This window comes from Drepanopeziza brunnea (genome assembly GCF_022702325.1).
Source record: "Drepanopeziza brunnea f. sp. 'multigermtubi' strain 214-2 chromosome Unknown ctg1, whole genome shotgun sequence".
Lineage (NCBI taxonomy): Eukaryota > Fungi > Ascomycota > Leotiomycetes > Helotiales > Drepanopezizaceae > Drepanopeziza > Drepanopeziza brunnea.
In genome coordinates, this window is record NW_027094064.1 from 4,894,366 (window position 1) to 4,910,807 (window position 16,442).

Genomic DNA, 16,442 nt, shown 5'->3' on the forward strand with positions numbered 1-16,442 from the left:
CTATAAAGAAGTGCAAGGTAAGAAGAGTACTAGGTAGACAAGCGCCTAGCACAGCCTGTTCACTACAACAGCACTATTCAATCGCCTAATTATTAACTATGCTTGGTTTACGAGTTTCATTTCATAGCAGAGGGAAGATGGGATGCATCAGTCTCTTTTTTCTTAAGCCCCCCCCCCCCCTCCTTCCATTTCTGGTATTGATCCGACGGATGGGTACGGCCCTTGCTGTCAGATTCAAGCAGCCTGTCTCGGAGGCAGCTTGAGGGAAGTAGTTTTGCAAAGCTAAAAAAAACCCCATAAACTCATGGAACCGGACAAATCAGCCGTTATTGATTTAATTTTGTGAAAGATAGCCTGGCCGTTAGATGATCATACAGTAGGGACCATGGATGTATATATATATATATATATATGCCCGTATTTCCTATAAAATCGCACACCTTTTTGCTCATGTCAAAGCTCGTCCGTCCATGCCGTCAATCGTGAGTCGTTTCATATCACATAGTCGCCAACCGCGATTGGACTCTTACCGGCAAGGCGCCCTCACCCTCGCCCTCGACAAGCTCCTTTTCCGAGGCCACCGTGCCCGCGCACACGGAGCGCGTCTCGATATGCTCGAAGCTATCCGTGCGCCACAGCTCGCCCTGCGCCAGACGGATGAACCAGGGGGGGTGCGAGCCGCCGACCTTGTACGTCCAGTACTCGGCGGCGTCAGCGTCCGGCGGCTGGATGCGCCCGCCCGAGAGGACCTTGGTGAGGTAGATGAGGGTGTTGAGGACGGTGTAGGAAAAGAGGCCGGCGAGGAGACCGTAGGCGACGGAGTAGGTGAAGGGCATGGCGACGATGGTGACGAAGGCGGGGAGCGCGTCGCCGATGTACGCCCAGTTTACGGAGGTGACTTGCCGCATCATCATGCAGCCGACGAGGACGAGCGTGCAGCCCGTCGCCCACGGTGGGATCGAGGCGAAGATGGGGGCGAAGAAGATGGAGACGAGGAAACATGCACCGGTTGTGATGGCAGTGAGGCCGGTACGGCCCCCTTCGGTAATGCCGGCGCCGGACTCGATGAACGCGGTGACTGGGGAGCAGCCGAAGAGAGACCCAATAGAGATAGCGACTGCATCGGTGCAGTAGGCGAGGGTAGACCGAGCGAAATCCCCGGTCTCAGGGTCGACGACGCCGGAAAACCGGGCCATGGAGTAGAGAGTCGCGGTGGCATCGATGATATCGACGTAAAGGAAAGTGCATAATGCAACCACGAAATTCCCGGATGCAGCGCTGACGTTCCAGTCTTGCGCGATGAAAGTTTTCTCAATCGGGTGAAAGGCCACAACCTGCTTGAAGAAGTCGAACATCCGGTCGCCGGTACTGTTGCGTGGGAAGTAGGTGAAGGAGGTATCGCGAGGCCAGGATATAACGGAAACGAGCGCGATGCCAATGATGATGGCCGATTTCACACGGTAAGCCATCAGATAGGCGGTCAGGACTCCGCCACACATGACGCCTATCCACAACTATGCTACTGTCAGTTGTGCAGGCCTTCAATGGAATCTGGGCGGCTGGGAGCGCATACTGTTGGGTTGGTCATTTTGTGGCCGGAACAGTTGCCTTCGACAAGATACTCGGGGGGGCATCCGGCCAAATCGGTTGGCGTGACCGTCGACCCAGAGATGAAGCCAATGCCAGAATATGACAACCCAATTTCAGTCAGGAATATGCCGATTCCAACGCCACTTGCGACTTTGACAGAGGCAGGGATGATTCTGACAAGCCACTGCCTCAACCCGACTAGGGACAAGAAAACGAAAACCCATCCTTCGATAAACACGGCGGTAAGAGCGAGACTGTAGGAAACCGATCCAGTTCCATGATATCCAACAACTTGGTAGGTGAAATAGGCGTTCAATCCCATGCCAGGCCTGTCAACGATTAGCTCTTGGACGGATTGTTAGGGTGAACACATACGCCAGTGCCACAGGAAGATTGGTGAGGAATCCGAAGGCGATCGATCCAATGCCAGCAATGACTGCGGTTGCTGTGGTCAGGTCTTGCTTGATGCCTGGCAGGGTTAGTTGGTCTCTCAGACTCGATCTGGAATCAAGGCCATACCAATCAAGCAATTGTTGTAAGATGTATCGTTCGCACATGATGGATCGGCCGTGTCCTTACATATACAGGTTCCTCCACTCTCAGTAAGAATCGATGCCTGCGCAAATTTTAGAGAATGAACGGTAGCGAGAGAAACACAACGCCTACGTTCACGGCAATGATGTATGCCATCGTGAAGAAGGTTGTCATGCCAGCCCATATCTCGGTCATGAATCGGGAGCCTTTGCGATCTTTCGGCTGTCTAAAGTCAGCTCTGCCACGGCCAACATCGATGGAATACTGACATGACCAGAGCCATCTAATCGAAAAACCCTTCCAAAGGTAGACCTCGCTACCTTCTTATCCAGTACCACCACCGCATTTCTGATGGAAAGCATGACTCCAACTTAAGTCTTCTTGGCAGCTCATGAACAGAGCGTGGGTAGCAGAAAGAAGATATATAGCTGGCAAAAATAACGGGAATTCATTCGTGAAAAGCGCCTCAAGTCAACATGCGGGGTTGACATGGACGTTGGCGTTCGCAGGACGAAAAAGAAAACAAGGGGCTACTAGATAGACTCGGCGCAGCTGTCATTCACCGCTTGCTGCTTGCTGCTTGCTGTAGGGTACGGGTAACGGATTTATGAAATGTGCAGATATATAAAGACTCGAGATGAAACAAAGGTACTGCATGCTGCCGCGTGAGACAACCCCTTTCGGCAAGGCAAGCGACTGCAAGAATCTAATAGGCCAATGCAATGCAGTGCAGCAAAGAGGAGTGAGAGAGACAACAAGTGGAGTCCACTTTCGATAGCTTCATAGCCAGGTCTGGAGGCCTAGATTTTCCTCCACATTCCGCTTAGGTTATGTTCTTCCATATTCGTCCACCACTTGGGGCTCCGGGGGCTTCAGTTCTTCGAGGATTTCTCATCTGGTCCGAAAACCCCGTATAGTTATATTACGAGAGTCGCCCTCAGTGGCACATTGGTGCCACTAGTGGCTGCTGCATTGCGCTCCCGGCGCACACGTTGTGACCGACGGCATTGAAGTTCGTTGGCTGGCTTGCAGAGGACGAAGCAGATCTCGACAATATATTGCGTCGACGTAGCGTGCATCATCATTATGCACGTAATCATGATCGGCCAGTGGACACAGGCTTCTCTGGGGGGGCGGACAAATCAACTCTCCCTGCCTGGCCTGGCCTGCCCTCGCCCCTTTCGAGGATTATCACGAGGCTGTGGGTTACGTGATCACGAGATGTGGAGTTGAAAATGAAAGGTGTGCGGGCGATATCAGTCACTCATGAGGCAGGAATAATAGGCGATTGTAGAGTAGATATTCTTGGGTTAGATAGATAGAAAGATAGATGCTCCTCTTGAAAAAGGTTGATGATGATGAACACCCCCCAAAAAAAGAGGGAAAAGGGATGAAATTAAAGAGCTACAGACCCACAACAACAACAACAACAGTCCCTCGCTTGGCCCTGACCCACTCTCGGGTCGGCCCCTTATTCTGACTACACTACCTGCTACACTGCCTATCTGTACTCAGTACACTTCCTAAACTACCCACCCACCTTACTCCGTACCTCTGTTTATTACTCCCCTCATCTTCCTGCCCCTCTCAGACTCGGCTCGTCTAACCATTCGATGTTGTGCTCGTCGCAACTTCCCCGAGAGCGTTGTGCCGAATACATTATGTGCGTAATCTAAGAGCAACGGTGTCGATCGAGTGCCGACATCCATTGGGTGGAGTCGACGGGAACCTGCTTCTGGCAGTATACAGAGTAATATCACACTCGGTCTGAACACCACTATGCTGTCACCAATTAAATGTAGTGGACGTTTTCCTCGATGGTGGCATATGCAAGGAGAAAAAAGCATTTTGTTTTGCTTAACATCCTCGTGGCGGAAAGGAACATGTCACATTTCAGCATAACTTTCTTTTTCTGACGCACCACATCCCACATTTCAGTGCCCCTCTAGTTATCATATCGTCGTCGATGGGTTATCGGTCTGTCACTGTCCTTCGCGTTTTGCTGCCCTCCTGTTGTCACCTTCAACCATGTTCGATGTATCTTGGAGCGACCCGGCCAGGGAAACTGTGGGCCAGCGGAAGACACGCAAAGAGCAACAGATCGCGAACGGGAAAAGTCGAAATACCAGTGGTGTCTCGAGAGTATCGTCAGTGCGGAGTTCCAATTCATCGGGATCGAAGGGAGCCCAAAAGCCATCTTTGCTGAACTTTTTCGGAGCCGGCAGAAATGAAGGCGGGAGTCGGCTGGGATTCCGTCCCAAGACCCCATCTACAACGAACAACTCTATTCATTCATCTCAGAGATTCTCAACCATAACCACAGATTCAATCTTTTCGGGGTCAGAATTGCCCGGGATCTCGACTAGCATTCCTCAGACGGTATATTTCGCTGGCAGCCCCCCATACTTCTCCGACACAGAGCTCTCAGCACGCGCAGATGGTGGGTGGTCCCTCCATTCTTCAGATGCATTGCTAACAAAATCGCTAGTTTCTGAGTCTGTTTTCTCGGGATGGACTGAGAAATCAGTCACAACAGACTCGAGCTATGGATCTATCTCGGAATCCATGACCTGCGCGAGAAAGACTGTTCAGCCTCCAAACGAAAGTTCTTTCGTCACACAGAGCACCGAGGCCATGATCTCCTCAAGTAAAGACACTGAGGCTACAGAAGATACGGTAAACATTGTCCACGTCTCGGCGTCCAATGTCGTTCCAAGTGAAGTGCAAGCCTTATCTGGCGAAGGGTAAGCGAATCCCGCCTCTTCCCACCCGTGGCTTCGGCTGATCCTCAAGACCTACTTCATCTACTACCTTTGCATTTCCAATGCCGAAGTGCATGACACCCGAGACGTCGCCAAAGCCTATTTCGAGGAAAGAGCGCGCGCTTCCGCTCAGCCCGTCACCATTCCTGAAGAAGAACAAGCCATCGTACACCTGGAAGCCGCCGGAGAGCTGGGTTTCTAACGAGGCAACACCCACCAGCTCCCCAACAAGATCCTTCTCGGCTCCACTGCGGCCAATACAGGAACGGCGCCACAGAGCCCCGCCGACAGAGGTTGCGAATATCCGGAAGAGCATCCGTCGCATGGAAGCTGCGAGTCCGAAGATTGTGCTCGAGCGGTTGAAGGAGGAGTGGACCCAGGTCGCGGATGCGTCGGTGTATCGCGAGCTGGAGCTGGAGAAGCAGCTCTGGATGTTGACTGCGTTGAGAAGTCTCAAGAGAAAAAATAGTCTCCAGGAGATCATGGAGGCGCAAGCCTCCGAGCCGACGAAGATCCTCTCTCTATATGAGAACCATGGTAAGCTATCATCACAAGTGTATTATGCTCTAGAAGTGGTCAATAACATTGGATCCAGCTTCTTCGTCGTCACTGGCAGCCTTAACCATCGCGACTGAAGTCCACCACCTCTCAACAAGCCCCTTGTCCTCAAAGACTTACCCGAATATCCACCCCACCGCAGTCCCCGAACCCATCTCACAACTCCCCTACCCCTCCAACACCTTCTCGCACATCCACGCATTCCCCATCGCCTCCCTCCTCCCAGCATCCTCCATCCCAGACATGCTCAAGGAATGCCACCGCACACTCACCCTCGCACCCAACCCCATCCCTTCCACCCCCGCATCACCATCATCTCCCGACTCCTCACCCCCCAGCCCGCGAACGATCCCTAGCGCCCTGCCCAAGTCCCCCAGGAGAGGCGGCACCCTGCACCTCACGCTCCTCGACCCCTCGCCCCTGGCCAGTACCCTCGGCCCCCGCCTCCGCGCCTGGCTCGACACGCACCTCCTGCTGCACCTCGAGCGGCAGTTCCGCTGCCTGCACCCGTCGCGGCTCTTCCCCGTCTGGCTCTCCGACGCGCGCCTGCGCGCCGAGGGCAGCACCATCATCCACGTGCGCTTCTTCGCGTCCGTGGGGCGCCGTGGTGCTGGTGCTGCTGGTGGTGGTGATGCGGACGCCGAGAGCACGAAGCTGGAGCTGAAAACCGTGGTCGGGCGCATGCTGTGGAAGGAGATGTGGGGTGGCTACGTGCAGGGGCAGCGCTGGTGGTGGGAGGATGAGCGGATCGTCGAGGAGTGCGACGCCTTGGGCACGTGTTGGGAGTATGCTCTCGTTGAAGCGGTGAAGGAATTGGAGGGCTAGAAGACGACGGGATGAAAGCTCGGGATGAAAACTCGGGGGGCAGGTTGAGGGGCAGGGTGGGGGGCCCGAGTCTGCAAAAGTTGGAATTGGAATTGCAATTGGAGGTCAAGGGGAAATGGATATCTCAGTGTGTTCTTCCGGGGGGCGTAGGGTCATGACGAGATTGGGTAATGATGGGAGGTGACTGATGAGCCTGTCTTGTTTTGTTTTGTTTTGTCTATTCTCGCTTACTTAGTAGTAAGTCCCCCTCGTTTCAGGGGAGGTGGTCTTTGGGCTTTAGAGTCAGTAAGTAGAATCGGATGTTGTACGGAGTAACTTATTTACCACATAGTTATTATATTCCGAGACGGAGATAGTCGTAGATCTTATGTCGCTTATTAAGTATCAGTCAAAATACGTAACGGGCTTCTCCTGGCACGTAATGCCAGTTATGAGTTTACGCTATTATTGACATTGATCTGAGGATAAATACTATGCATATGTGTGTCATATGGCATATGGAAGCTTAGTCAGTATCCGATATGAAGCTGTATTCTGGAAGCAGCAGCCACCATACATATATATTGATAGGCATTTGCCAGCTCCCGATTTCACATGCGTGTGTGGTCTGTACGGATACGAGACGATTGCCTCCCCAGAAACAAAAACAAAAGAAAAGAAAGCGGAGAAGGAGAAGAAGAAGAAACAAATAAAATATCCCCGCCCTACCCTGCCCTGCCCTGCCCTACTCTGCTATACCCAGACCCACCCCAGACCAGGACCCAGACCCAGACCCAGACCCAGAGACAGATCATTTTCTCTTTCCAGGAAGAATCTGCCCTGTTTTTCCACCGCGCGTCGCGCTTCGCTTTGTCTTTTCGTAAAAAAAGGCTTGTGACAATCGGCAGCTGCATCTACCCATCTATCGAAGCTTGAGCTGGCCGGGCGGCGGGCTGGCAGGAAGCAAGCACAGTATTCCTTCCTTCCTTTCCTTTCTCTTCTCTTCCTTTTGACCTCTTTGAATAATCACCTCCCCCTCCCTCCCCCATTAAAAAAAACCAGAATTGAAAAGCATAGAAATCCCAGGAAAGATGCTTCCAAGCCCTGCTTAATAGGGAGCCCCAGCCAGCTAGCTCCTTTACTGAATGTCTTGCCTGTCTACCTGCCGAGACAAGACGATGAAGAAAAAGAAATCATCTCACATTACCTGTACTTATCACATTATATCACATACGGAAAGAGAGAGTTGGCAGCCCTTGGCCGCATCCGCCCGCCCGGGTTTGCTATCGTCGCTTGAGTCAGGGACGAGATGCAGCGAGTCAGTCTGTCAGTCTGTGCTACCTACATTGCTGGGCTTGCCTTGCCTTGCTTGGATTGTTTGCTTGTTTGCTTTTGTTTGTGGGCATCGGTTTCGTGCAGGATAATCAGTTCATGTTTTCCATCATGGAGGGGTAGGCAGGGAAGGGGAAGGGGAGGGGGAAGGGGAGGGAGGAGGGAAGAGGCGATCCTTAGTGAGTATAGAGTACGTGGGTTGATTATGGGATTTTTCTTTTCGATTAGGAGTGTGGAATTTTCGTGGTGGGAGAGGGAGGGAGTAAGAAGGAAGGAAATGGTGGTTGGAGGATGTTTTTTTTTCTTTTTTTTTTTTAAAAAAAAAGGACAAGAAGTCATAGCTTCGCTTCTGGGTCTGGGGTTTGGATATATATACGTAGTATGTAGTAGTAAGTACTACGTAAGTACAACGGCACAGGCGTAGTCTGTAAGCAAGTGTTACACCCTGAGTGTAGGGCAGAGTAACCAGGGGGTTGAGGGTGGAGATTTAGGCTTTTAAGACACCCTCAGGCTGTGCGGAGTCACACTTAGGCCTGTAGCGTGGTATGTTTTGATAAGTGGCAGCCAGCCAGCCAGCCAGCCAGCCAGCCAGCTCGCTATCGATCTATCCAGCTACGAGAGCTCGCTTAGAGAACAATTCATCCGGATGAATAAAAGAGGAAGAAGCATCGACTTGCCGGTTGAGTATATGTTGGCTGGAATTGTACTACGTAAGTAGTAATTGTAATCCTCACCCCCCTTGTCGTTCACGTCAAAGTTTATCCTCCTTCAAATGTGCTACGCATCCACAATTGTCATATCCATGCACGCACATCAAATCATCCCATCCCATCCCATACATAATCCGTAAACACAAGACTCAAGTACTACGTACCTCCCCAACCAATCAAAAAACCGAAAGTAAGCAAGAAAGCAGAATTTACAATTCCAAAACCTCCTCTCTTCCATCCGCACCCAACCTACCCCAAGCTAACCCAACCCAATCCAACCTCACTCCTTCAAACCCAAATCCAAACCCAAACCCAAACCCAAATCCAAATCCAAATCCAAATCCAAATCCAGATCCAGATCCAAATCCAAATCCAAATCCAAATCCAAATCCAAATCCAAATCCAAATCCAAATCCAAATCCAAATCCAAATCCCACTCCCAATCTCAATCCCAATCCCAATCCCAATCCAAATCCAGATCCAAATCCGAATCTAAATCCAAATCCCAATCCAAATCCAAATCCAAATCCAGATCCAGATCCAGATCTAAACCCAAATCCCAATCCAAACCCAAATCCCAAACCAAAACAAAACCGCGAAAGGAAAAAAAGAAAGTATAACGGTGCCGAATTCCCGGACTCGTCGCACCAAGGAGGCACACTTTTTTTTTTTAGAAAAAAAAAGAAGAAACAAGAAAAAAAACTCTTCTTACGTATCCTCGTGAACCCGATAAAGCTCTTGTATTGTGGAAAGGGAAAGGGAAAGGAAGCGAAGGAAGGGTAGGAAGGATGTACCGGAGATGATGCTCCGGCCTTGTGAAACTCTAATTTTGGAATATGGGATTGAAAGTGGCATCTGATCTGTCCGGAGCTGAAATACGGAATGCTAGCTGTAGTTGTTGTAGTTGTAGAATGCTAGGTTGGATATCCATCCTCGGTCCGGTGGCCATTTTGGTACTTGGAAGCTGGATGAGTGTGGTGTATGTGTGTATGTGTATATAGAAAAACATAGTTTGTGTATGTACTTGTGTATGTGTCTATGTATGTATGTACCTATGTATATGTCTTTTGAGCCAGATAAGCACTCGCCTATGAATGACGCCCAGAGTCCGGACGCCGAAGAGATATCGCGAGTCGCGCACCGGAAAGTGCGACGTGCAACAAAAGATGCAAGTGTTGCTTGCATGCTTGCATTCTTATATGCTTATCTGGCAGGAGGATTTGGCTGGCAAGGGTTGGGTTGAGTCACTGCTAAGTTACGGAGTTGTACCTACGGTATTGTACTGTGTTGAGATGCTAGTAATTAGTACAGCTATCATTTCCAGATCCTCTTCGGCCTCTTTTCTCTTTTTAGCTAGAGGGCGCTATTGTTGAATAAGTGAGACGGCATCAGAGAGGGATCTATCTATCTATCTCTGCCTTCTTTCTTACTGGACGGTTGGTTGCGTTGGTTGGGTTGTTGAGAATGCATCTATTCGCATGACTCGTACCTTTGCGGAGGACGGAGGTTGGGCGGGAGGGAAGTGAAATGTGCTGACTCGAGACGTGGATGCCTGTTCATTCATTCATTCATTCAGGCCGAAAAAAAGGGGAAATTGATATAACATCGTCTAAGCTAGATTATTGATTAATCTATACTTTTTTCGTTTTTTCGTTTGCTTATATACGGGACACTCTCTTCCGGATGATTGTTTCCAATGCCTCGAAGAAAGTCGAGCCGTGTCCCGCATGCCTAACTAATTAGCCACCTAAATATTGCCTGCCGCTTTGTGCAAGCCCTTGTCTTCGGTAAAGGAGAAGTGAGGTTATTCCCGTAGCTAATTTGTTAGCGGAATGGAAATACACGAAAGTTTGAGGAATGGATTACAAACGGGTTGAGAGAATAGAAAATATTTAATACTATGAAGCTGACCCTTTCTTAGCAAGATAGTTACCGTTTCTTTTATCATGGCTAATCTGGCCATAAAGGTTAAGGTACGGAATACATCGCCAACCTTAAAAGGGAAGAGGCTTTTCTGAAGCAGCGTAGAGAGTGGGATCATATCTGCGCTGAAACCGAGATCTCTAAATTTATTGTCGATAGTTGCAAGCTGCGCGTTCCATTGAGCGTTAGTTGTAAGGGTCGAGGCCATTTCGCAATTATTGAGATTGAGTGGCGACCAGAATAAGTGGGTATGTCGGACTCTACGAAGTGCTCTCCCCTCCTCTAATTAGTCACGCATTAAGGACAATTTTTTTTTTTACATTAGAGCTGCAGTCAAGTCAAGGCGTTGAGGTACCGGTATGCGGTACACGCCTCCACCATGTTCGAGGCATTGAAAACAATCGACCGTCTGGTCTCGATGCATCCATTCATTATTAATTGATTGATGATCATCGGCAGGTTTAAAAAAGAGACTCCACACGTACCCAGCTACCTCACCCACCCAGGTCGCGCTCCCGAACCTGCTGGGCAAATGAATAGATACATGCATGAGGAAGTCTTTCGTTTTGTTGCAAGTCGCACTTTAGAGGAGCCGAGTCAGTACCTGTCGAGCATCGTACTTTTTTCTTGGTTTTGTTCTTCTTTTCAATTTGATATTGGCTAGTGGGTTGAAGGATCAACATCTTCACAATGTGACTCTTCCTATCCGCCCCCCCTCCACCCCCTGCCCTGCCCGCTGAAGAATAGGATCAGTCAATCTGATGCAGAGAGAGACGGGCCGAGAGAGACAGAGAGACAGAGAGATAGCTGGCTGAATCGCGCCATGATGCCGATGTGCAACAAAGACTTCCCGAAGCGCTCATATGTCCGCAATATGTTCCAGTTTGATATGTAGTTGTATAAACGTGGGAGAGAAGCATGAAATATCGGACCACCCGTATAGATCTTTCGTACATGTGTCTTGAGTATTTCTTCTTTTGCTGGCTTTGACTCAGCCCCACGTTCTAGGATCTAGCTCTTCTCTTTCTTCCGTAGATACTGCATTCCCAGCCGAAGGCGAAAGGAAATTTGCAGCCGAAAGCGAAAAGAGCTGAATCGCGGCCCAGATGTCGACATGCAACAAAAGACAAATTGCAAACCATTCGTTCCCAAGTCGAGTTGTCCAGATTGGTCCAGGTCCGGCTTCAGGTCTAGGTAGATCTCTCTTTCTCTAGGTACTGCATTTGCAGCCGAAGGCAAGAGGTATTTGCAGCCGAAAGCGAAAGAGAGCTGAATCGCGGACCAGATGTCGATATGCAACAAAAGACAAATTGCAAACCACTCGTTCCCAAGTCGAGTTGTCCAGATAGGTCCCGGTCTGGCTTCAGGTCCCTCCCTCTCTTCCTTCGAGTTCGCTCTTGAAGGATAACGGAGAAAGGGGCTAAAGAGAGCGGGTCAACAAGACCTCTCAAGACCTCAAGAAAATATCCCTATCCACCACCACCACCACCACCAACAACAACAACAACAACAATCGTAGAAGTGATCATGAATGATATTGGCCTCGGTAGGGATCCACCAGGGCCTCTCCACCCACCACCACCACCATTTCCATACCGCAAAGGGAAAAAAACGCTGAGTCGCGGCCAAAACATCGACGTGCAACAAAAAAACCTTACGAGATGGTCGATTGGTCATTCCCCCCTTGACGATCGGAGAGTCGTGAACAGAGTTGGTGATGAGGTTGCTCCCGGAGTCCCGGCCTCACTTTAAGCTTTTGACGAGAGTTACTGCCCAGAGTCCGGCCGAGAGCCCGGTCAGACGCCGGCCCAGACCCGGAGAGGTGCGGCTTCTCCTTGCCAATTCGATCCTGAGATAGGGTACGGTAAATCCATCCATCCATCTCATCTAAACCTGGTGGTGAGAAGGGATAGAAACCGACTCGTGATTTGCCGCCCGAGTCCGCGGCAGGGTGTTTTCGACGTTGCGTCCCAACAAACAAATGCGGACGTCGACTGGATAGGTAGGTAGGTAGCTGAGTATCATCGCCATGTGAAATATTCTTATCGAATTGTTGTACATATGCAAAATACACTCCGTATGCTGTTTCAATTTCCCCATCCCTGCTTTGTTGCCTCCCAGCCACTCAACCCCCCTTGCTTGCTCGCTCTCTCGACTCGTCTCGACCGCCGCTGAGTCGCGACGCCAAATGTCGACGTGCAACAAAAAGACGAGTTTCTCATCCTTCATCCTACGATCTCCGCTTCGATTTGTCGATCCGGAATCTGCGTTTCTTGGAAAAGTGGATGTTGGTTGGCCTTGACTCTCGACTTTCTCGAGGGAGGCGGCCATCCTGAACGCTAGCGCCTAGGTACTACCTACTAGTCAGGATTCTGCCCTGCTCTGCCCTACCATGGTTTTGCTTCGTTTTCGGGCTTGAAGTTCCTGTCCTATGTTGAGTGAAAGGCGGCCGAAGAACACGCTCTTTTTCCTCAAGTCCTCTCCTATCCTCTCCTATCCTCTCCGTATGAGTACGAATGGTATTGCGAAATGCACATCGGTATGCAAATTCACGGATAGACGTTGCCGATTCTAGCTTGGCAACGGGGCAGATGTGCAACAAAAAAACAAGGAGGAGAGCCTTCGGAGATCCAGGAACAGAGTTTCAAGCCCCCACTCCTCGGCCCATTGAGCGATGTGCAACAAACGTGGAGGCTGTGTGGAGCCTGGGCACAGGATGTCGGCATAGGGCGTAAGTTGACTCGAGTCACGAAGGCTGTTGCGGTGGAAATTTGTCTCTTTAAAATAGCAGAGCAGACTCAGACGTTTGTTCATCCAGTCGCTTGGGTATGGAGCACGTCATTCTGCATAGAGAAATACTCTTGGATATTCATCCAATGCTTCCAAAAGCATAGCCAGTCCCCGAGTACCATCTCTATTCTCTACTTACACGCCAGCGTTGTCCCTCCTGGAGAGGACCTCCTGCCATGGCGACCGACCAGACAGCTCTTCTATCAACATTGTGTACGACTGGTCGACGCTCACGCCCGCTTCAGCTTTGACCTGTACCTCCTAAGCTACGTCACCTCATCCGACCCAACAGCAAGGACAACTCACCTCGATCAAGCTCTCTCGGTACAGATCCACAACCATGCTGTCCCGCTGCTCGTAGTCGGAATATCTCTTGTCAAACAGCTCAACGCTGTCGTCTCCTCGCTTGCGCTCGAGATACCGAGCCCGCGCAATCTCCCTCGGACACGAGATCAAGAGAGTCAAGTCCGGTGTCGTGTGGGTCTGGCGAGCGTGAGCGAGGAGCGTATGTCCAACGCCGCCCCAATAGGGGAAATTCAAAAAGCAGGGAGAGAGGGGGGTTGTGGGAGCGAGGCACTCACGGCAAACTCGGCCTTCATCATTTCCCGAAACGCCTTTTCCTGCTCCAGGTTCCGCGGGAAGCCGTCCAGCAGAAAGGCCCCCTGTCCTCTCCTCATCTCCTCCTTGATCTTGTCTATCAAGAGCGAGACGATGACTTCGCCGGACACCAGCCCGCGCGTGCCACCCGAGCGCACGGCGTCGACGATGTCCGCCTGGTCCTTTAGGGGGCCTTGGATAAGATATCGGAGGTAGTCCCCGACGGAGAGGTGATGGAGGTTGTGGGCGGCTGCCAGCCGTTTACCTAACGTCCCTTTCCCGGATGCTGGTGGTCCTGGTGTAGAAGTGATCAGTCGAAAGTGGTACATGTACTCCTGCTCTGATTGCGGATTTCTGTTTACCTAGGACGAAGATTATGAAAGGCTTCTCAGTCATTTTGCCGGTAATTGTATGTCTCGTCAATTCGTCGTTGGCTAAGGCTGGAGACAGGTAGGATCGGTATCTAGGTAGTCATTTTGCCTCTCAGGTAAGCTCTTCCAATTAACAAACCACGTCACGTGTCTGATTGGTAATTGAATTTCTTCTGGGCGCTGGCTTGCATTGGATATGCATCGAACCACATGATTCACCCCCGCAAAGTGTGATAAGACCTTGTAAACAGCACATCGACGAAGCTTAATCTTCAAATGTTCTTCTTGTTCATTCTTCTTATATGTCCCTATTAAATACATACATATAGGTACCACTCCTCGCTCCTCGCTACACGACGAGCCAACAGTACCGCTACAATCACACTGTACAGTCTCTCCTGGAATCGACATCCACTTCAGCTCTCGAAACCATGTCGAACCCTCTGGCTGTGCTGGTACTGCTAGCTACTCTCTTGCTATCTATTGGCATCTATCTGTACACCTTCAGGCCTTCAACCCGCTCCTCTCTCAATGCCTCCGCTAAGCCCGCCGCCGCCGCCGCCGACGACATTATACCGGTCAGCGTGAACTATTTCTTCACGCGCCACTGTAATGCAGAATGCGGGTTTTGCTTCCACACCGAGACGTCCAGCTACAAGCTGCCGCTGGACAAGGCCTGCGAGGGCCTGCGTCTCCTCGCCAAAGATGGGATGGAGAAAGTCAACTTCGCCGGCGGCGAGCCCTTCCTGTACCCCAAGTACCTCGGCGAGCTGTGCAGGTACTGCAAAGAGGACCTGAAGTTGCCCAGCGTGAGTATCGTCAGCAACGGGACGAAGGTGACCGAGAAGTGGCTCAGGGAGTTTGGCCCCTTTGTCGATATCCTGGCCATCTCGTGTGACTCGATCAACCCAGAGACGAATGCTGCCATCGGCCGCGCCGATCGTGGCTCGGGAAAACCGTTCGATAATGTCGGGAAGCTTTTCGAGATCCGGGACTGGTGTATGCTGTATGGGGTCCGGTTCAAGCTCAATACTGTAAGTGATAGCCAGCTCAGCTTCTAAAGCGGGCCATCGCCGCCGTGGTTGCCACTGCTGACGTCGGATGACTAGGTCGTGTGCTCGCTTAATTGGAACGAGGACATGTCGGAGATGGTCGAGCAGCTCGGCCCCTTCAGATGGAAGGTCTTCCAAGTCCTGGTGGTGAAGGGCCAGAACGACGGAGACAAACGGAAGCGAGACGCAACCAAATTCATCGTCACAGACGAGCAGTACCAGGAGTTCTGTCGCAAACACGAACATCTGAAATGCATGATCCCCGAGCCGAATAGTTCCATGAAGAGTTCTTACTTGGTAAGTCGATCCGTATAGATCACCGCTGGGAAAAATGTTATGCGATAGGCGCTGACGGGGAAATAGCTCATTGATGAGTACATGAGATTCCTTGATAAGGGGGACGGAGAGGAGAAGGTGTCTGACTCTATTCTTGAGGTCGGAGTGCAGAAGGCTATCAAGCAAGTTCGCTGGGACCAGGAGGAATTCCGGAAGCGAGGGGGTGTGTATGACTGGTCTAAGCTCACTGAAACGACGGGAGGCTGCTCTGGGGCTGCAGCAATCAAGAATTTGGAATGGTAAGCGCTTTGGGTGATTTTGCTCAAGTCCTGCGATCCTGGATCTTCTATTGGAAGCGTAACCAGGCTTTTTATTTCGCCGCTTCTTTCTATACATGACGTCAAAGGGAAAGGGTTGTCGGGTCTAGTTGTTCCAAGTAAGGACGTATCAGATAGTTTAAAGCTTTGAATTGAAAGCTACGTGGAAACGAGGAAGCCTTATATCTACCTACACACTACCTACATGTCTACATGTGTCCCTCAGCACACGCGTATTATAATGTAATGCAGTATGGTGAATGTCACACCTAGAACTTTTTCCATCCAGACTTCGGTCAGCTCCTCGCTTCTCTTCGAAGCTGTACTACTACTACTACTACTATATTCCGCGTCCGGCCAATCTCCAATCTGCAAGCCGTCTCTCCTCACAGCAGCATGCAATATACAATCTTCAGCTCCCGTCGTCTCATCCGTCAATCTCGAGACACAAAATCCAGGGAGGGAGAACATAGAAGGATTACAAACCGATAAAAAATAAACAACAAACTGAACAGTCTTCTTCCCCTCTGCTAAGAGTACTCGTACCGACAAGCACTGCTAAATTAGCGTATACTCAGTCCCCGTTACGAAAGCCAACGAAAAAAAAAAAAAAAACGCTAATTTCATTCGATAAGTAAAAGAGCTTTAAACTAGGTCTACAAATTGGGCAATCTTGCGCGTAGAGGTGAGATAAAGACAGCTCTAGGATTTGTAGAGATTGGTCGTATATCCAGCTATATTTTTTCCTCCTTTGCATGGGGTGGATTCTGGGCTTGATTCGCTTCGATGTGCGCTATGACTGATACTGAGTGAGGTATTGAGAGAA

At 50.5% G+C, this 16,442-nt stretch overlaps 4 protein-coding genes across 4 annotated transcripts; 2 read left to right on the top strand and 2 right to left on the bottom strand.

Moving 5' to 3' along the window:
* Nucleotides 1-497: 497 nt before the first annotated feature.
* On the bottom strand, nt 498-2,486 carry L3040_000957 (uncharacterized protein; the record flags this gene model as incomplete). The annotated part of the gene is made up of 6 exons (XM_007289362.1): nt 498-1,514; nt 1,574-1,919; nt 1,966-2,059; nt 2,110-2,206; nt 2,257-2,346; nt 2,394-2,486. The coding sequence occupies 6 exons, from the start codon at nt 2,484-2,486 to the stop codon at nt 498-500; spliced, it is 1,737 nt and encodes a 578-aa protein (XP_007289424.1).
* A 1,666-nt stretch (nt 2,487-4,152) lies between these two features.
* L3040_000958 (uncharacterized protein) lies at nt 4,153-6,269 on the top strand (the record flags this gene model as incomplete). Its single annotated transcript, XM_007289363.1, has 4 exons — nt 4,153-4,564; nt 4,613-4,868; nt 4,918-5,423; nt 5,482-6,269. 4 exons carry the CDS (start codon nt 4,153-4,155, stop codon nt 6,267-6,269), a joined length of 1,962 nt encoding a protein of 653 aa, XP_007289425.1.
* Nucleotides 6,270-13,138: 6,869 nt separating this feature from the next.
* Nucleotides 13,139-13,996, bottom strand: L3040_000959 (uncharacterized protein; the record flags this gene model as incomplete). The annotated part of the gene is made up of 4 exons (XM_007289364.1): nt 13,139-13,255; nt 13,310-13,486; nt 13,585-13,895; nt 13,963-13,996. 4 exons carry the CDS (start codon nt 13,994-13,996, stop codon nt 13,139-13,141), a joined length of 639 nt encoding a protein of 212 aa, XP_007289426.1.
* Nucleotides 13,997-14,402: 406 nt separating this feature from the next.
* Nucleotides 14,403-15,602, top strand: L3040_000960 (uncharacterized protein; the record flags this gene model as incomplete). The annotated part of the gene is made up of 3 exons (XM_007289365.1): nt 14,403-15,005; nt 15,081-15,320; nt 15,387-15,602. The coding sequence occupies 3 exons, from the start codon at nt 14,403-14,405 to the stop codon at nt 15,600-15,602; spliced, it is 1,059 nt and encodes a 352-aa protein (XP_007289427.1).
* Nucleotides 15,603-16,442: the final 840 nt, after the last annotated feature.